The sequence below is a fragment of the Talpa europaea genome (assembly GCF_964194135.1).
Source record: "Talpa europaea genome assembly, chromosome: 7".
Taxonomy (NCBI): Eukaryota; Metazoa; Chordata; class Mammalia; order Eulipotyphla; family Talpidae; genus Talpa; species Talpa europaea.
Genome location: NC_140074.1, coordinates 51072105 through 51093705, shown reverse-complemented (window position 1 = coordinate 51093705; position 21601 = coordinate 51072105). Strand labels below are relative to the sequence as shown.

The 21601-nt window shown below is 38.0% G+C and overlaps 1 protein-coding gene across 1 annotated transcript in view; it reads left to right on the top strand.

The window, feature by feature from the left end:
* Positions 1 to 21601, top strand: part of RNF38 (ring finger protein 38) — a gene marked incomplete at both ends in the record, with an annotated part of 106303 nt that overhangs the window by 38099 nt on the left and 46603 nt on the right. Inside the window, one exon of the mRNA XM_084239187.1 lies at positions 10825 to 10895. Within this exon, the coding sequence (XP_084095313.1) occupies positions 10825 to 10895 (71 nt within the window). The remainder of the gene's footprint in view (positions 1 to 10824; positions 10896 to 21601) is intronic.

Genomic DNA, 21601 nt, shown 5'->3' with positions numbered 1-21601 from the left:
GAATCATCTGGATGCTGTATGATAGAGTAAATACTGTTTAGGGCTTTCTTTAGAAGTGATGATTGGAGAATCACAGCCCAGTGTGAGAAGTTGTAGTGTACCTCTTCCCTCACCTGGTTGATTTCTTTAGTTAGACATGAAGTCAGAATTACTCAGTTGCATTCAGTTGCTCAAAGTCTTATGTAATTTATAGTCAACTTTTCTTTAGTGGGGCCTTCTATGAACAAAATTTGGCATTAGACTCTAAAGTGGTTATAAAGATGAATAAGGCCAACTCCAGAGAAACTGTACTGTCCAGCAGGAGAAATTGAGTTTTTCTGTATTTAACTATTATATACAAGACATATTGTGAGATCTAAGCAACCTGTATGGGAGAAAGGAGGAACGCATAATTAAATCTCACTGCAGAGTGGGGTGGGTAGAGACACAGATTGAAGAGTATCAGAGAAAGGAGATAAACTGGGAAAAATTCCTTCCCTTTCCCATCTCCTTTTTATTTCCCCCCCTTTTCTCTCACTTTTATTTACTTTTTGCCTTTCTATGTTTTTCTGCATTGACATAGTGCCTGCCATGAGCTCAGAATTGTGCTCCATGCTAGAATATGAAAAAATAGGTTAAGTAGATTATGGTCTGATTGGAGAGTCAGACAAGTAACCAAAAATTGCAATATGATAAATGCAATGAAAGAGTTCTAGCAGAAATTAAGGAGTTAGGCAATGTCTAACAGGCAAATCAGCACCCTTGTTTTGATGTGTTAATTATACTACTGTTTCTTGAATTGCTGTGTACAATACACTGTGCTATATTTTCATGTATTTAATTTTAATAATAACTGCCCCCCTCGCCCCAACAACTCTATGAAGTAGATGTAGGTAGATATTACATTCCCATTTTACAGATGAGGGAGGCATGTGATTCGTTAAGTGACTTGCCTAAGGTAAGTCATTTCATAGCCAGTAAATGACTGAATTTTGTCTAGGTCTGACGCTAAGGTTCAGTCTGCTCAAAAACTACTAGAGGGATGCTTGTATATTGCTGGTGGGGTTGCAAAATGATGCAACCACTTTGGAAAACACTTCAGCAGATCCTTAAAAGGTTGAAGAGAGGTACCATATGACCCAACAATTTCACTCAAGGGAAATGAAAAAAACATTCATACAAAGCCTTCCAAGTGACTGTCATAACAGCATTGTCCATAATAGTCCTAAAATGGAAACAACCCAAATATCATCAGTTGATGGATAAAATGGAATTATACATACATAATACAACATGGGTAAATATTACAAACATGCTGGGTGACAAGAGTCAGTTATAAAGACCCTATATTTTATGATTCCATTCATTATTTCATAGAAATTCTGGAATAGCCAAATGCAACAGTGGTTGTCAGGGACTCTGGAAGGGTGAAGTGAGATATAGCCTGGGGATTTCTTTTTAAGATGATGAAAATGTTCAAAAACTATAATGACGGTTGCACAATTTTGTGAATATACTAAAAAATTTTGCTTTTACACTTTAAATGACTGAACTGTGTGGTATGTGAATTGTATAAAACAATTAAGGTTGTTTAAAACAAAACAATCCCGGGGCCTCCCTGGTGGCACAAGGGGTTAAGACGCAGCTTATGGGGCTGTCTGCAGCCACTGAAGCATGAGTTTGATCTCTGGCCAGGGAGCTACCCACATGGTGCAGCAGGCCTCTCCTGTGCCCACTGCTCCCCTCAGCAGTGTATTTCGGTCATTCTGCCTGCTCTGTTCCCCACTCTGTCTCTGGTGAGTCCGCTCACCCCTGACACCTCTGGCCTGTACCCCAGTTCTTGTATGCATAAATAAATAAATCTTTAAAAACAAAACAAAACAATCCCAGTCTGAAATTCAATTTGTTGATTGTTGTTAGCTAAAAGCATTAATTAGATCTTATTGTAATAGTAAATATGCCACTTATCCTTCCTTATAGACTAAGATAGACTTTTTCCTTGCATGTTATTTATCAACATTGACCTGACATTAGTAATTTTTAATGTGTTAGAGCCAGTAGTTTGTCTTGCAAATTTTAAGCAAGATTCCTAAAAACAGTACAGTGTGTTTTGTTGGAAGTTCATTTGGAGAAACATAAGACTCTCAGAATAGATGAGTAATAAAGTTGGATTTGACAAATTGGATGATACTTGAATCTTTGGAGCAGAAATCTGAAAATGATTAATTGATAAGACTTGAAACCCTTCTTAGCACATTTCTTTGAGGCCATCCTATAGATCCTGGTATTCCAGTAGCAGTCTTGAATGCTACTGCAAGTGATGTGATTGTAAACAAACCAGTCAACCCAGACAGATGATGTTCTAGGATTTACTGAACTTTGAAACAAGTATTGGGTAAGGCTTAATATGTTTTGATGTCCTGCTGTAAAATCAGGCATCTAAATCAATTCTTTCTGCCAAAGTGAAAGGAAACGATACCTGAAAGAATAGTAAATTAGAGCAGAACCAAAAAATTAGACTTAAGTGCTGAACCTTAAAAATTGGAATTAGAGTGTAGTTGTAGTGATAGTTACTTAAAAAATGGCAAGACTCCTAGGGCTGGATTGAAAAAAAAAAATCTAAGTCCAACTGTCATTCTTAGTGTAGTATGAACAAAATGTAACAAGTTTGATTACTGATTGAGTTTAAATGTTTTTCTTAGAATCTATATCAACTATATGGATTGTAGTGACTCATAGGCTAATTAAGTTTGCAAAAGGCTGTTTTTGGAAGGGTTAATACCTCAGAAAACAGCAACAGATTTCCAGCCAATCAATTATATATGTATAGGGTACCCCCATGTGAAGGGTCTTTACCAGAGTCCTCAAGGATCTAAAAGCAGCTTAAGACTCTTGTCTAAATCTTAGTTTCCATAGGGGAATTTATAAATCCATGTGCCAACAATGTGTGATTGTATTCTACTTTGTTAGCCTGTTTTTGGATTATCAAGGAGGTCTTGTCTAAAACATGACTTTTGTCTTTGTCCATGTGTGACCCCAAGTTAATCATGTGGCCTTCTTGGGATATATATGAACAATACAACCCTTAGTCATTGGCTTGTGTACTTAATTGAAGCTCTGATTAGATCACTGAGACATGAAGTTCAGTACTTACCTACCTGATGCTGTCCTCAAGCCTGCCTAGGTCTAAGATTCTATTTGTATTTCTACTTCCTATTCTCTGTATGTGTTTGGGAAAAGATGGGATGGATAGGGAAGAGAGTGAGATTTCCTCTGACAGGTTTTATGGACAAACCAAATCAAGTGCTCATAGGTTGGTTTGAGCTGCCTTCTCCAAGGTGCTTTTGTCAGAAAACATTAGGGATTTGGGCTGGAGCTTAATAATAAAATGAATGGAGTCCAGATAACCCTATTTATACTCAGGCTTAACGGTTGTATCTTAACAGAGTCACCAGGATCTCAAAGGAGAGAGAAGGTCATGGATAGCTCGCCTCAAGAATCCTATTCATGTTCATGGAGTGCTTTTGGAGTCCTCTTTCTTTTTTCCTTGAGACTGGTTGTCCCATCTGATTCAGTATTCCTGGAAGCAAGCACCCTTTTTTTCTAGAGTAAAAAAAATAATAAATAAAAATAGATAATTTAAAAAATACTGATGAGCAAAACAAACATTCCTGCTATTACTTACATGGGATTATTACTGTTGTTGATATCTTAGTATATATTCTGAATGTTTCCTTGACATATGTATGTATAAATGTGTTTTTTTAACCACCATAAAATAATACTATTTATAATCTTCTATACTTGCTTTTTAAAGTTAACATTTCAATATTCAGTAATTTCATCTCATCTAATTTTTAAAATACTCAGATTTCTACAGTTCTCTCCCAAATATCTTTTCAACTGGTTTATTCAAACTAATATGCAATCTGGTACTGCACATTCTATCTGATTATTTCCTTAAGTCTCTTTTAATCCAGCACAATTCTTGTCTTTTTCCTTTTAAAGTAATAATAACACTCACTTATTGAGAAATTGAGTCAGTTTCACAGAACAAATTTTCATGAGCTGATTACTTCTTGTGATGGTGTTTGCTTAATGCCTTTCTTTCTTATAAACTGAAAATCATGTCAGTAGTTTGTTGGAATCAAGTGAAGTATTGGACTTGAATGTCAGAGCTTATATCTGAACTTCATACTATGTCATGTCAGGAATCTATTTGGTTGGCCCACTGTTAATGATGCTAAGATTGGGCCATTGGATTAAGATAATGGGAATTGATCTTTCTACTGTGCAGTTAGATTCTCCCTGCAACTACAAGTGACTTTGTAGTTGTAGCATTTTACAAATCTCCGTCATCCATTCACCCAATGAGTGTAGCCTAAATAGATAGTCCTTGCCTCAATAACAGTTTTATGGGGTTTGCAGAAAGTTTTCTAATTCCTTGTACATTTATTAGCAGGCACTCTTTCTTTCTTTCTCTCTCTTTTTTTTTTTTTTAAGATTTTTATTTATTTATGCATACAAGAACTGGGGTGTAGTCCAGAGGTGCAGGGGGTGGTGAGAGGATTTACCAGAGACAGAGTGGAGTTCAGAACAGGAAGATTAACTGAAATACACTGCTGAGGGTAGCAGTGGGCGAGAAGGAGAGGTCTGCCATGCCATGTGGGTTGCTCCGTGGCCAGCGGGGATCAAACCGGCACTGCAGAGGCTGCCGGACTGCTTCACAGCACTGCGCTCAACCACCTGTGCCACCAGCAGGCCCACACACATTATTATTACACTATAAACCCTGCCTCAAATGTGCCCACTGAGGAATAATTCACGCTTTTATGAGAGTTAAACACCTTTAAAGATATATGCATTCTTTCTAAGTCACTGCAGTTGTTTCATGGTTTAATACTTCTAGTTTTTTTTGTACCCAGACTTCAAGGAATATGTTTATGACTCAGAATTGTTTTTCAGCTGATGTTTCTGTAGGATTGTATACTTACATTGAACAAACTCAATGCATTTTAGATATATATATATACATACATTTAATATATATACATTTTAAATATACATTTAAATATATTTTTAAAATATTTATGTATGTATATCAGCATGCTCGACTCAGTTACAACCCAGTTATCCTTGATAGAACATGTCATTTGGAAAGTCATGATATATGTCAACAAAGGGGATAGATGAACCTGGTACTGTAAGCCGTATGACTGCATACAAAGAACCGTTAATGTTGGGTCCCCACTGATGGCCTAGGGGTTAAATCTTAGTGCTATCACCATAATGGCCTGAGTTCAGTCCCCAGCCAGGGAGCTACTGACATATGGCACAGCAGACCCCTCCTGTCTCGCCCACTGTTCCCCTCAGCAGTGTATTTGGTCAGTCTGCCTGTTCTGTTCCCCGCTCTGGCTCTGGTGAATTCTCTCACCCTCCCGCGCTTCTGACTGTACCCAGTGCTTGTATAAATAAATAAATAAATAAATCTTAAAAAAAAATAGCTTATATTCTTAGCAATTGTTCTCAAATTGCCCCCACCATCATTTCAATCTTAACCTTTTAGGGTTCCCTAGTGACTTTAACCCTCATTTCTGCTCTTTTCCCAGGATGTGGCATGTCTCTTTTCCTTTAAAATATTTCTGATCCAGGCAGCTCTTGTTCCAAGACTGCCTACCAAAAGTCTATGCAGGCTACTCTTAAACTTACCCCTTTAAAAATTCAGCTCTCCTCCCAAGACTGCTTGCCTCTGTCTATGCAGGTATCTTTTTTAACAAACCTGCGCCTTCCAAACGAAGCTTTCTTCCTGTTTGTGTCTATGCAAGTGTCCTTTTCTTTCTTCTACTTTTTTTTAATAACAAGCCTGCCCTTTTGGATATTTTAAAAAATATATATATTTCTGATCTATTTGATTCCTCTGGTCCCAGCATCTTCTCTAGGTTTGTAACCAATTTGGGCATGTATCATGAATTCCTTTGGTAAATAGATGAAGTTTATAGGTCCTTTCCAGGAGAATATTTTTATTGCATAAATAAAATACACGAGATCATAAAGGAGTCTAATTATTCTGGTATATGTAGTTCTCAAAATATTAAAAACTAATTTGTGATTAAAATATATTTGCATATTAATTAATCTATTGAATAACATTCTAGCAGTGGACCTACCAAATACCTCTTATGAATTCAAATAGCAAGAAGTGTAAATATTATTTCAATATACTGATAGTAACTGTATTATATGAAAATATTTGTGGTTTTATTAGCATACGTACCATTAACACCAATGTGGTTTTGTTTCTGTATTCGTAATTTGGTGAATTTTTACATTTCAATTTAAAGTTAATGAAAACTTATTCCCATGTAAGCCTTTGGTCCTAGGATAAGAAACCAGGGAACTGTAATGTTGGTATGAGCAGACCACTGAGCTGGTCACCAGGTGGAAGAACAAGCTTTGTCTGCACTTTGGCCCCCTTGGCATCGACCAGGCAACAAGCCCTATGGGGAAAGGATTCAGATAGGACTTTATATCTTAAGAAGTAAGTAGAGTGCAGGTTAGGTTCTTGAGTATGAATAACAAGCAACTTTGTAAAATATATTAGAAAAATCTCAGAAAATTTGTAGTAAACACTGTTATTTAATGTAGTAGTTTCACTTCTATCCTGTACTAGATTCTTTCAAGTTTTAAAGGTCGGCACCCACTTATTTTAGTATAAGGTACTTCTTTTTATGCTGTGTACTTCTTTCTCCAAATAGCTTATCCAAAGCTGCTGTAAGACCTGTATTTTATTCTTTAGAAGTTCATTTTGAGCTTTCTGTCTACATCCTTTATCTTACGGGGCAGCTGTAGAAGAAAGCTGGTGCTTGTGTCCATTTATTCACCTCTAGGATGCTTCTGCCTTGTTCTCCATCAAAGAACTCCTTTAGTGCAAAGGAGTGAGTTTTGATATTCAGAGCAAAAGGTCAAAGGGAAACCCTGCCCATTTTTACATTGTGTTGTATGTTTTCTTATTGTTTTTAGAGTTCTTTGAATACTTTCAGATACCACTTCTTTGTCAGATATGCTTTGAAAAAATTTTCAACCAGTCTGTGGCATTGTCGTTTCATTCTTTTAACAGTGTCTTTTTTGCAGAATAGAAATATTTAATTTTTAAAAAGTCCATCTTACCAGGTTTTTCTTTCTTGGATTATGTTTTGGTATTATATCTGAAAACTAATTGCCTAATTTAAGGGCACTTAGATTTTCTCCTGTTAATCTTCTCTAAGTTTCATAGTTCTGTGTTTTACATTTAAGGTCTATGATCTATTTTGAGTTAATTTTTGTGAAAGGTACAGGGTTAGCATCTAGGTTTTTTTTGTATTTGTGGATGTAATTTTATTTATTTTTAATATTCTCTTTCAGAAAAGGTTTTTGAGGTGCTAAATAGTGTATCTCAACTGTCATCTTTCTAGCACTCATGGAGTCCCAGTTTTTGGTGATGGTTCCAAGTGGTGGTCTCCTACATGGTATTATGTGAACTGTTTCCAGCTCAACCTCATCTTTCTTTAACTGTGTTCACTGGAAATAAATATGACATATGTTAAATGCAGTAGTTTTGTGTAAGAATAAGATTTGTTTTGGTATCTCTTTGAAGGAATCTCATACTCATCAACTCTTAGGGTTTTTTACACTGGCTTAACTTTAGTATTATATAATATTTGATTAGTAAAAGACTGAAAACACTTACTAGCTTTACCCTGAAACACATCTACCTCATTTTTTACACAATACTTTGTTATGATTCTATCCCAGAAGATTTTAATATTTTTTTAAATTTTTTTTTTTTAAAGATTTATTTATACAAGCACTGGGTATAGTCAGAAGCACGGGAGGGTGAGAGAATTCACCAGAGCCAGAGCGGGGAGCAAAACAGGCAGACTGATGAAGTACACTGCTGAGGGGAGCAGCGGGTACAGCAGGAGAGGTCTGCGCACCATGTGGGGATCCTCGCCAGCGGCCGGGCATTGAACCAGCACTGCAGAGGCTGCGGGCAGCTTCGCAGTCCAGCACTCAACCACTGCACCACTGGGGAAGCCCAAAAGATTTTAATATTTTGGGATATTACATTTTCTTCAAAAATCATGGATTTGGAATATGTCAAATGATGTCAGTACTAGAGGGAACTCTATGTTTATATTATTTTTACCCATAATTGTATATTTTTGGCAACTGAACCCGTCCCCTTTCAGCCTGCCCAGAGTTGTCACCCATCAGCAAAAGCTTAAATTGATTAATAAATTTATTTCTGAAAAATAGAAATTGGTAATAAATATAAGTGTATTTTCAGCATCTTTTGATATGATCAAGATTTTTTTTTTTTTTAAATAGGGGCATGCTTTATTTATTTATTTGTTTGTTTGTGTGTTTTGTTTATACATGCACTGGGTACAGCCAGAAGCGCTGGAGGGTGAGAGAATTCACCAGAGCCAGAGCGGGGAGCAGAGCAGGCAGAAGGACCAAAGTACACTACTGAGGGGAGCAGCGGGCGGCAGGAGAGGTCTGTGCGCCATGTGGGACCCTCCTCCGGTGGCCTGGGAGCAGCCGGGGATCGAACCGGCGCCGCAGAGGCCGCGGGCAGCTTCGCAACCCAGCGTTCAACCGCTGCGCCACCAGGGAGGCCCTGATTAAGCTTTTAAAATTTATTTTTTACCCAAATACTTTGTTGACAGACTTTCTTGTATTAAATGGGGTTAGGAATCAGGCTTTCCTTATGTAAGCATGTGTAGATTATGGTGCCACACTATATTAAATTTGCTATCACTATGTTCTACATATTGTTTATGCTGATTGTGTGTAGTATTTTTATTCCCATGTTTGAGTAAGATTAATGTTTTCTTTTTTTAATGCTGTCCTTTTTGTATTTTACAATCAATACCATAAAAAATTAGTTGGCAGACAACAGTTTATATACTGTGTCGGTTAGAAATAGTCACTGTCACAGGGATTATGAATATCTATATAAAGAATTTAACTGATAAATCTGTCTAGTAGGGTTGTATATTTTATTCTTTGTGGTTTTAAAATTTTCTTTCTCTGGTATTGACAATTTAATGACTTACACTTACCTTTTTTAGGAATGCATAAGAATAATATTTGATGAAAACCTACATTTTAACAAGTCTAAAGGAGTTATTTCAATAAGTAAAAAAAAAATTAATTTTAGGAAACATTGTGTCAAGGTATAGTCCACAACATTCTTTCATAATGGAGTATGGAATAATTGGACATTTGATGCATTGTACATTTTATAAAGTATGGTATTTGTCAGTGTAATGTCCACAAGGGTGTTGGGGGGTATATTCTTAGGTTCCAGTAAACATTCACACCAGTAAAATTATTATAAGTCTCATTTGGCATTACTTTATTCAGAAGGATGTAGAACAAAAACTGGGAGTCTTTGGAGTAGTATATGTAGTAATTCATACTTTCCTGAATGTTCAACTGATAGGTCAGGTCCAAAGAGATGATATCCATGTTGGGTGATACAGAGAACTCCATAGTCATTAATTTCCAGAATCCTCTACAAGAAAATGCCTAATAATATGTCACTATAGTCAGAAAACCTCAAAAATATGGCTTACCACTGTCTGTTCTACTTCCAGTCCAGATGTAACTTCTCCATTTGGTAATTCTATCATAAACCGTGTTGACAAGTAACTTAGGTGACATGCTGTCTTAAACAGGTTAATGGGAATAAATAAACCCAAGTTCAAATTCTTATACATAGGAGGAGTATGTAGCTTTGTTGTTGATCCAGTTATTCATGTTGACTATTCATAAGTTGTTTTGTATTGTTTTAGTATCTTCTTTCAGAAGATTTTTTATTCCAAGATTGTGGGAGAGGGGAATCTATATTGTCTTTTAAAACTCTTCTCATGTTTTTAATCTGCCTGGATCTTTAACCCACCATTTTCTGTATGGTGTGAGGTAGGAACCAGACCTTTTTTCCCAAAAGACTAATCATTTGGGGCCTCCCTGGTGGCGCAGCGGTTGAGCGCTGGGTTGCGAAGCTGCCCGCAGCCTCTGCAGCGCCGGTTTGATCCCCGGCTGCTCCCCGGCCACTGGAGGAGGGTCCCGCATGGTGCGCAGACCTCTCCTGCCGCCCGCTGCTCCCCTCAGCAGTGTACTTCGGTCCTTCTGCCTGCTCTGCTCCCCGCTCTGGCTCTGGTGAATTCTCTCACACTCCCGCGCTTTTGACTGTACCCAGTGCTTGTATAAATAAATAAATCTTTAAAAAAAAAAAAAAGACTAATCATTTGTACCAATCATTTGTTTCTCCGTGGGTCAGAAATATCACTAGTATCACAGAGCAATTATTATTAGGAAATAGTTTTTTAAATTAACAAATGATTGAGTGTATTAAGTGTTTATCTTTAAAGTAGCAAGCCTATTTATAATATGATTGTGTATTTGCTAAGAATTTATAGGGTCAGTCTTTTTCTTGAAGAAAGTATGTGTAGTGTGAAAAGAAGTACATTTTTCTTCTAAATAGAAGTCTGCTTTATTCAAGGCATGTGCTTATGTTAAGTGGCCATAGTTTGAAATCTTCTTACGTGAAAGAGGTGAAATCAGGGGTTGAATGGTTTAGTTTTGGATGTGTCACTTTACTGTTACTTTGTATAAGTCAGCCTGCCTATTTTTAGTTTTGCTCAATTAAACTGTAGTAATAATAATCCTTATCCTCCTTACTTAGTATTGTTGAGAATTAGATGGGATAAGAGGGGTATAAAGACAATTTTAATTGGTAAAACCACTTAAATGTAAGGAATTTTTTTCATCTTAACTTTTCCTCCCTTTTTCTTATAGGTAGTGTTGGTGCTTCTTTTCAGTGCCAGTCCATCCATCACGACCACATTTGTCATGATGACAGTGACAAGGTGAGGTCTGTGTTGATGTCTACGATGATGAAAATGCATGCTTCCCTTATATTGTTGTATTCATTTGCATAATTCTGGACATAGGTAGGACAGTTTGACTTTGGGGAAGGGGCACAATGTCAAGTTGCAGAGAGCCTTGCTGGTTTGTGCCTTAGATTATTAAACTGCTCCAGAAAACTTGAGGTTAGCTCCCAGGAGGTGAGCTGGACTTTTGATAAGCCCTGCATTTGCTTACTCCCATTACCATGCTTCCTCTTCTCTGCACAGCCTGGATGAATTATCTTCACATATGAACAAATGCTCCCAAAGTTGATGATTGTCTTAGCAATTTGTGTTGTCTGTTTCCAGTTTGAAATGTCTTAGACATTCCAATTTGCATTTGTTTGTTTTGTTTTTTTTGCAGTTGATTGTGTTAGATTCTGATTTCTTCTCCATTTTCTCTTTTTTGACTCAGTTTCTAAAGTCAAATTTAAATGTTGAGAATTGAGAATGGAACTTGCCTGATTCATGTAAAAGGACCTGCTTTGGGCCCTTCTTTTTGTTTTGTTATTTAAAATCAGGTGAAACTCTTGGTGATTTTGTTTCATTGTATTGTGTTGCTTCTGTTCTTTTATTTCTAAAGATAGTCTTTGGGGGCTTTCCAGTACTCCACTCTTGCTGGCCCTGCCCTTGTAGTAGATACTAGTGTTTGTAACATCTGGCTACTGATGTTGGATAGTCTTTTCCACCAAAAGTTTCCAGTGACTTTCCTCCCATTTCCTGTGTCTTGTGTGCAGGAATGTACACTCCCTTAGTAGTTTCCCCAGGGCGACCAATACAAGTGATCTTTTTCTCTGTTGTTTTAATCAAGATCCTGTTGGACCTCCATCAAGAAATTAATTATTGGGATTTTCCAGATGACTTTATTTGTTTTGTATGTTGAACTCTCTGTCTTTGTGAGCTTTACTCAGATAAACTTCATTCTGTTTACAGAGTGGTATGGTCTTAGCATTCCAGAGTCTCTTTTATTATCACAATAATCCAGAGACAGAGGCTGAATTTTCGGCTTCCATTTTAGAAGCAAGCTGCTGAAGGAGACTTCCAGGCTATATAGGTGGCTCCATAAAATTCATCATACCACAGATTTCAGAAATGATCTTGAAAATAAGAGTGATGAGAGGGAATGGGCAAAATCACTTTAGGTCAGTAATACCACAGGCAACTGTGTTTTGTAATTGTGAAGGTATTCTGAGGATACGTTTTCTTTCTGCTCAGTTTAATATGCTTTTATATAAAATTTACTTTGTTTATATTCACTTATATAAAAATTCATTTGTTTATTTGCTGCAAAGAAGCCAAATTGTGCTGTTCTGTCTCTAGGTGTGTAAGTGTAGAGATTTCTGTCCACCACTGCCAGACACTTTCTATCTACTATAAAGATTGTTTTCTAATTTCTGAACCGTCTAATTGATTTGGTGCTTTTAGGAGATGGGGTTTTTCCAGAAATATATGAGCAGAAGGGAAAAAAGCTTAAGGGATTTTATCACTTGATGAGACCCTAAGAGCTGTCAGGAAATACTCTCCTCTTTTTTCTGCCTCCTGTACATATACTTAATGATTGTTTCCTACAGGGAAATGGAGAGAATGGATTAGGGTCTCTTGATGATGTATTTATAATTTCTCGAACAGATTTAGTCAGAAGATAATATTGATCGTCATCTATGTTGTTTTAGCATTATGGGATACATCATGATGCAAAACAAAGATGACCATTTTTTCCTGAGTTTACCGTCTGTTAGAAACAGACAATAAAAATAAACACAATAGAGCAAACATCGAGCAGATAAGTGGAATGAGAACCAACAAGAGTTGACGGATACAGATTGCAATTGAATAGGATCATTAGGCATCATTCTGGGGAGGAGAGTGAGTGTTGGATAGAATGTTTAAAAATCCTATTTCTGTGTTTGTTAACAACTTCTGATTTCTTCCCTTCCATGATAAAGGGGTACTGGTCTGTTAAAGCAAAACCCAACTGAACCTGCTGCCTGATACATGCCTCTTGGATGTATGTAGGTATACACGTACGTGCATGCACACACACCCCCACACACACATCCTCCTTCTGACAGTCAAAAGGGATTATAGAAAACAGCTAATCCAACCCCTTTTTAAAAATAAATTTGGAAAGTGTTACATCAGTGGAAGAAATGACTTGTTTAAGAATCAGCTGTAGTGCTGTGGCTAGCCCAGATCTTCTATCCCTGCTACTGTTAGACCGAGGCAGACTGAGGGAACACCCCAAAACCCCCCAAACTTGTGTGCTCTAAAGGGGTCTGGCCATGATTATACGCAAAGACACAGCATACTTAGTGTGAAAGAACTTTAATTAAAGATTAGTGTGAATAGGGCCTCCCAGGTGGCGCAGTGGTTGAGCGCTGGGTTGCGAAGCTGCCCGCAGCCTCTGCGGCGCCAGTTTGATCCCCGGCTGCTCCCCGGCCACCAGAGGAGGGTCCCACATGGCGCGCAGACCTCTCCTGCCGCCCGCTGCTCCCCTCAGCAGTGTACTTCGGTCCTTCTGCCTGTTCTGCTCCCTGCTCTGGCTCTGGTGAATTCTCTCACCCTCCCGGCTTTTGACTGTACCCAGTGCATGTATAAACCAAACAAACAAACAAACAAATAGATAAATAAATAAGACACGCCTCTAGAAAATTTAAAAAAAAAAAAGATTAGTGTGAATAGAGGGAGGAGCAGAAAGGGTAACAATTTCCCAATAAAACACCCAAAGTTACCCATCCCCTTGTGGGTAGTGCCCAGTCAAACAGGGTTGGCCTGAAGAAGGACTACTGAAGCCCAAGTCCTTAGACTTCTGGCCGGGAACCATAGGAAAGGGGTGAAAGGAGCCAGGCAAATCTGGAATGAAAGGAACAAAATCAAATTACAAATCAAGGTAATAACCACCAGTATCAGCCTCCTTATGAGTCTCTCCTCCACATGTCTCTTTCAAGTGTCTCTGCATACCTCTCTTCTACATGTTTCTCCCCTGTGAGTCTCTCATGTCTCCTCTGTCTGGTCTACCCGCCTTCCACATTTTATAGCTTCACCTGGCCACTCAGTTCTACCCCTCATTAAGTGGGGTGCGTCATTTCCTTTTTTGGAGATGCCTCTGTTACAAGTTATAAAATATTTACTTAGCTATTCTGAACACAGTGTCAAAGCACATGTTGATGCTTTGCTTATTATCCTCACTTACATTTAAGGTATGGTCCATTTTCAAATTTAGGGATAGAAGGTGGTTTTTCTTAATAGTTGCCTCTATTTTATGTAGTACACCTCTCCTGTTTGACTCAATGCTCCCCTCAGCGGTGTATTTCAGTCAGTCCGCCTGTTATGCTCCTCATTCTGTCTCTGGTGAATCCTCCCCCCGCCCCCCGCCACTTCAGGCCTACACCCCAGCTCTTGTATGAAAAATTAAGTAAAAATCTTAAAAAAAAAAATTGCCTCCATTTTAACTAATTAATGTATGATGGAGGATGGAACTAGGGTTCAGGCAGGGAGAAAGAAGGCCAGTCCATTTGTTGTCATCGTCCCTCCTACCCCCATCCTCCATATAGTTTTGGAAGTGGTGACAATTCCCCCAAATTCTTTGACTTGACCTATTCTCAGCTGATGAACACTGGCTTGTAGCTTATTGTGCTGGAAGGAGGTGATCACAGCTGTACAGTTTACTATTAAATGCTGTCACTTGAAAACTTTCATTATCAGCTTAAGCCGGTCACAGCAATTTATACTAGTCTCCAGCAGTATTTTTACCTTCATTCATAGCGCCATACCCAATTCCAGGTAGCAAACACTTAAATGATTGTGTAATCTAATCTTCTTTCAGTAGGTAACTATTCTCAAAATAGCATTTTCTTTCCTATTTTTCTCTGCATGGTCAAAATGAAACTAAATTATCCTGATTACAACTGTGTAATTAATTACCCTAAAACTTGGTGATACAGACCTGTTGCATCTTTCAAGATGCTGGGTTTTCTGGGCTCATCTAGGTGACTCAAATGGTATGAGTCACTGTGGCCATTTCAAAGACCTCTCTCACATGTCTGATGGATGATACAGATTTCAGCTGGGACTTTAACTGAGTTTCTCAGTCTGGGTGTGCGCATATGCACGCGCGCGCACACACACACACACACACACACATGCTTTTTCAGAATATGGTAACTTAATTCTAAGAGTGAGTGTCCCACAATATCAGGCAGATGCTGTGTGACCGTTTATGACCTAGCTTCAGAAGTCACAAAGCATCACTTCCACCATAGTTACAGACCTGGCCAAATTCAAGAGAAGGAGGGGACATTAATCCCATACTGGGGAGAAATGTCAACATACTGTTAAAAGAATGAAGGGTGGGAGGGCTTATAAGGCCATCTTGGAAAATACAACCTGCGCACTAAATATACAAGAAACTTCAGTTAAAATGACTGCATAATGTTCCATCATAGGATATATGGTAATTTACTGAACTAGTCTTTAATTGTGAAGCTTTCGGTCATTTAAAAAAAAACTCATTTAGCAAATATTTATTAAGTGCCTATTATGCCAGGCACTGTTGAATCACCAGGCTACAGTGGTGAAAAGACTGCCAAGGAAGGTCCTTGCCAGCTTCTGGTTCTTATTTTGTGTGGAAGGGGCCGAAAACGAACCATATATGTAAACCAGTAAATAATCAGATAAGTGCAAGTATTGGGCAGTTGCCTACTTAAAGTATTGGGGAAGGCCTGAAGATCTTTAAGGTAACACTTAGGCTAAGCTGTAAATGATGAGAAGGAACAAACCTTGTGAACAACATGAGTAGGCACAGTACAGATCATGTAGCTCTTGGTAAGTCAGGAGGGGAGGTTAGATTTTTTTTTTTGCCTGTTAGAATCTTTGGACGATTTCAAGCCGAGGAGTCATATAAGAGCTGGTTTGTATTTTTAAAACACACCCTTTGCCTCTGTGATGAGATTTTTTTTTTTTATTGTGTTACATCAGTGGAAGAGGCTAACATAATTTGTTTACCATCTTAACTATTGTTAATGTGCAGTTAGATAGTGTTAAGTACATTCACATTTTTTGTGCAACCAATCTCCAGAACTTTTCAACTTGCAGAATGGAAACTCAGTACCCATTAAACAGTAAATACTCAGTCTCTCCACCTCCCACAGACCCTGGCAACCCACCATTTTCTTTTCTGTGTCTGTAAATTTGAGTGTTTTGTGTACTTCATATAATATTTGTGTTTTTGTAATTGGCTTATTTCACATAGCATTGTTAAGATTAACTGGTGTTACAACATGTTGGAATTTTTTTCATTTTTAAGACTGAATAACCCATTGTATATATATCTGTGTGTATATATATATATCAGAATTTGCTTATTCATTCGTCCCTGCATCATAGTTGTGTTGCTTTCATGGTTTGGCTATTCTGAATAATGTTGCTAGGAACATAGGCATTCATTTTCTGAGACCTTAACTTTCAGTTCTTTTGGATATGTACCCAGAAGTAGAATTGCTGGATCATTTCGATTTTTAATGTTCTCAGGACCCACTATATACTGTTAACCCTAGTGACTGTACCATATTACATTTCCCTTAAAAGCGCACAAAGATTTTTATTTTCCCACACCCTTGCTTATATTTGTGGAGTTTTTTTTTTAAAATAACTATCCTAAAGGGTAGTATCCTAACAGTATCTTATTGTAATTTTTTTTTTTAAGATTTATTTATTTATTTGTTTGTTTTTGTTTATACATGCACTGGGTACAGTCAGAAGCGCGGGAGGGTGAGAGAATTCACCAGAGCCAGAGTGGGGAGCAGAACAGGCAGAGGGACCGAAGTACACTGCTGAGGGGAGCAGCGGGCGGCAGGAGAGGTCTGCGCGCCATGTGGGACCCTCCTCCGGTGGCCGGGGAGCAGCCGGGGATCGAACCGGCGCTGCAGAGGCCGCGGTCAGTTTCGCAACCCAGCGCTCAACCGCTGCGCCACCGGGGAGGCCCTCTTATTGTAATTTTGATTTGCATTTCCTTATTGATTAGTGATGTTGAACATCTTTTCATGTGCTTGTTGGCCGTTTGTATATCTTCTTCAGAGAAATGTTTATTCAAGTCTTTTGCCCATCTTTAAATAAGGATTTGTTTCTGTTGGTTATCGGAGTTCTTTATATATTCTGGATATTAACCCTTTATTAGGCACATGCTTTGCAAATCTTGTCTTCCATTCTGTAGGTTTCTGTTATACTCTGTTGATTGTATGCTTTGAGGTACATATTGTTTCATTTTAAGTAACCCAATTTATTTGTTGTCTGTGTTTGGTGTCATGATTGCCAAAATCACTGTCATGAAGCTTTTTTCAAATATTATCCCCCTAAAAGTTGTGTGTTTACAGTTAGAGCCTTGATTCATATTGAGGTACTTTTTTGTTTATTATGTAAAGTCAGGGTCTATCTGTATTGTTTTGCATTATAGATAACCAATTTTCCAGCAATGTTGCTGAAAGGACTTACTTTCCCACTGAGTAATCTTGGCACCATTGTTGAAATCATTTGGCCACATATATAAGCGTTTATTTTGGGGCTCTGTATTCCATTGACCTATATGTCTGTCTTTATGCCAGTATCACAGTGTTTTCATTACTATAGCTTTGTATTATATTCTGAATGATCTGCTTTTTTGAACCTAACTCACAAGTAGAACTGAATCAAAGGATATGAACATTTTTCTACCTTAGTCTGTCTCTCTAGTTTTATACACATCCATGTGCATCAGTTTATATTTCACCTATACAATATAGGAATGCTTGTTTCAGTCCCTTTTCACATCATTAACTCCTCTATAGTGTCATTTACTTTGTAAGTGATGTTTTGTCTTTTTTAAAAATGTATATTTCTCTGCTTACTACTGAGGTTCTGTAGCTTTTATGTTCACTTATTGAATTGCTTTATAAAATGTTACCTTTTGCACATTTTTCTCTTTTTGGATATTCCTATCATCACTTTGTATGGGGACATTTCTCATCTGTGTCATAGTGGCAAAAAATTACTCAGCTTTTACTTTTTTTTTTTTTAAAGATTTATTTATTTATGCACACAAGAACTGGGATACAAGCCAGAGGTGCAGGGGGGTGAGAGGATTCACCAGAGACAGAGTGGGGGAGGGGCAGAACAGAACAGGCAGATCTACTGAAATACACTGCTTAGGGGAGCAGCGAACCAGATGAGAGGTCTGCTGCTCCATGTGGGTCACCTCCCTGGCCTGGATCGAACTCAGGCTGCAGGGGCTGGTGATAGCTTGATAGCACTAAGACTTTAACCCCTGCGCCACCAGGGAGGCCCCCATCAGCTTTTATATTTTAATGAGTGCTTTCCTATATAGAAAATTTGAAGTTATTTTGGAAACACATCTATTGTTGCAGCTTTCTTTGAAATGTATTTCAGGGCCTCCCTCGTGGTACAAGTAGTTAATTCTCAGCACTATGAAGCTTGTCACCAGCCATTGGTGAATCACTGGTGAATTCACCAGTCTCTGGTGAATCCTCTCACCCCCACACCTCTGGCCTACACTCCAGTTCTTGTGTGCCTAATTTTGGGGCAAAATATTTGAGGTGATTAGAAATATCAGTAATGATAAACATTTTGGCATTCCTTTGTTGGCCTTTAAAATGTTAGTGCCTGCTAAGTTTATTTTGTTTTTATTTATAATATGCTGTTGTGATAGAAACAAGCCAGGGGTATGGGGTGCGAGGACAAGGGGAGAATGAATAAACTTCCCATGGAAGCATAAACGTTATTATTTGCTCTACAAAGAATTGTCCTGCTTTAAAGGTTTTATTTTAGGTTATCATTTCTGTTTTGGGGTGTAAATTGAAATTCTGCTCACGTAACACACTTCTTTCTTTAACTTAGATAAAATCTGGAAAGCTCTGTTGAATGCGGTATAGATAGATAAAGTACAAAATTTGTAGAAATGGGCCATGTATCAGTGTCTGTGCTTGGGCAGGCTCCTAAAACTGTATCATCAGTGGAAGGTACCATGAGAACTCTGAAAGTTTTAGTGAGCTGGTCACATTTTACTATGCAGGATGTTAGAGTTCTATAGGTACGGGTACCATCTAGAGCCAAGTTATCAACTCTGTAGTCACTTGAGCTCCACCAAGGTTCCTAAGAAGTCTGCTCCTCATGACACGTGTTGGGAATTACAAAGACATTTTGTGAATATATTCCTGAATATATTTTTCATAGGGTTATAATTGGGGTAGAGCAAAAACATGACCCCCCCCCCAAAAAAAAAGCATTTAGGTGATTTTTAGGTTCTCTTTTATATATTCTAAGTATATAGCTAAAATTACTGTGTACATGCAAATGATCAAGTTTGTTATTATACACTTTCAAACAGAAAAGTTAAGCATCCTTATGCCAATAACTAGATTTCGTCATGAATATTTTAAAAACTAAAATCCCTAAATTAAAACATTTCATGACCCAAAAAAGGAATTAACTGTGTAACAAAGGAATAAAAACAGTAGGAAGAAATAAAGGAATATTACTATAAATAACAAGAATGATAACAGTAGTGACAAATCTGTATTTAAAAATATATAAGGAATTAAAATGCATGAAACAAGAATAGCACAAAGTTGATTTAAAAACAGATGTTGTGGTTGATTCTGCTTAGAGAACATTCTCATGTTTCTTTTCTTCTTTTTAAAAGTAATGTAGATATTTAATATACATAGGAGAGACCCAGCATCATTGAGTAACTCACCCATGTGGCTTTTAATGCCATCTTAAATAGTTTATTGGTGTTTTTTTATTCTCATATCTTTTTTTTTTAAAAAGATTTATTTATTTATACAAGACCTGGGTACAGTCCGAGGCGCGGGAGGGTGAGAGAATTCACCAGGGACGGAGCAGAACAGGCAGACGGACCGAAGACACTGCTGAGGGGAGCAGTGGGCGAGGCAGGAGAGGTCTGCCATGCCATGTAGGTTTCTCCCTGGCCGGCTGGGAATTGAACCCACACTGCAGAGGCTGCGGACAGCTTCACAGCACTTCACAGCATGGCACTAAACCCGCTGTGCCACCAGGGAGGCCCTGAATCTCAAATATCTTAAGGCCATCTCATTCCCCTGGACTTTTTCAGCAGCTATTTTTTCCCTAAAGTGAAGGAGCCAATTGTCTGTGCTGCTGTTTCTTAAATCAGTGTTTATATCATCATTTATTTTGTTGACACACTAAACTATAGCCCATGTTCATTGGCTTTTCAGGTTATATTTTCCTTTAGTGCGTATTTCTTAATGATTTGGGCCCTTGTTCCTCCTAACTGCATTGACCAGTTTTACCTGACTTTCCTCTGCAGCCATTTATGGGACTCCCTGGGTATCTGTTCTGGCTATTGAACTTCTAGTTAGCCCTTTGACCAAGAACCTTTTGGTCACCTAAATACCGCTATTCTTATTAGTGTCACTTTGGCTCCAGTTTGGGCCTAATTCCTAGACTTTAGCATTTAATAAGAACATAATAAAAGTCTGAGCATTTAACAGGAGGAAATTATAAAAGAGAACTTAAAGATGGATTTGAAATATGGCTGCTCTCAGAGTACCTTGGCCCAGGTTTCATTTTCAGAGCTTCTCTTACCCTAGTCTTCGGCTACTGCTATAGGTGGAGTTGGCCTATTTTCTGAGGGAATGCCTGTTAAACATTGCTGTTTCTCCTCTAGTGTTGACCCCCAATTACTTCCATGAACTGTTGGAGCAAAAACTGGAACAACTTTTTTTTTTTTTTAAAGATTTATTTATTTATTTATTTATTTATTTATTTATTTATTTATTTATTTATTTATTTATTTATACAAGCACTGGGTACAGTCAGAAGTGTGGGAGGGTGAGAGAATTCACCAGAGCAGGGAACAGAACAGGCAGACTGATGAAGAAATACACTGCTGAGGGGAGCAGTAGGCACGGCAGGAGAGGTCTGACACGCCATGTGGGACCCTTGCCAGTGGCTGGGGATAGAACAGGCGCTGCAGAGGCTGCTGGAGGCTTCGCAGCCCAGCGCTCAACCGCTGCGTCACCAGGGGAGGCCCAAAACTGGTACAACTTTTTCGGTGGCAATTTAACAACATTTCTCAAAAATAAAACAAAAGAGGCACATGCCCTTTGATTCAACAATTCCACTATTAGAAATTTAACCTTTATGGCAGTATATTCAAATGCAATCCAAATTATATGTATGTGCAATAATATATCTTTTTATATAATATCAAAACACTGAAAGCAATCTAAATATAATACATGATTTTAAAAATAAAAATTGGTTCATCTCTAAAACAAAAGAATAGGCTTTGTTCAAATGAATAACCTAGATCTGTATTTGTTCAACTCTGCCTGTGGCTGTCCAGTTGAATGTGATAAATTACAGCATCAGAATATGATTTGCCTGGAGACTAAGCTGCTGGAGCAATTTAGAATGAGAGTAAAAGCAGCTAGAATTGCACTCAAGATCACTGTTTTCAGGCCAGAGTGGATAAGGAGCCTTTAAAAATCTCTGCTTCAAAGGGTTCGTGTAAAGTCAGGCCATGCCTCAGAGTCACCTCCTACAGGCATACCTTACTCCACAGATTAAATACGCTGTTTCGTGCAGTACATGTTTTATTTGCATTCTTGCCTCTGCACTTTTAACTTAGT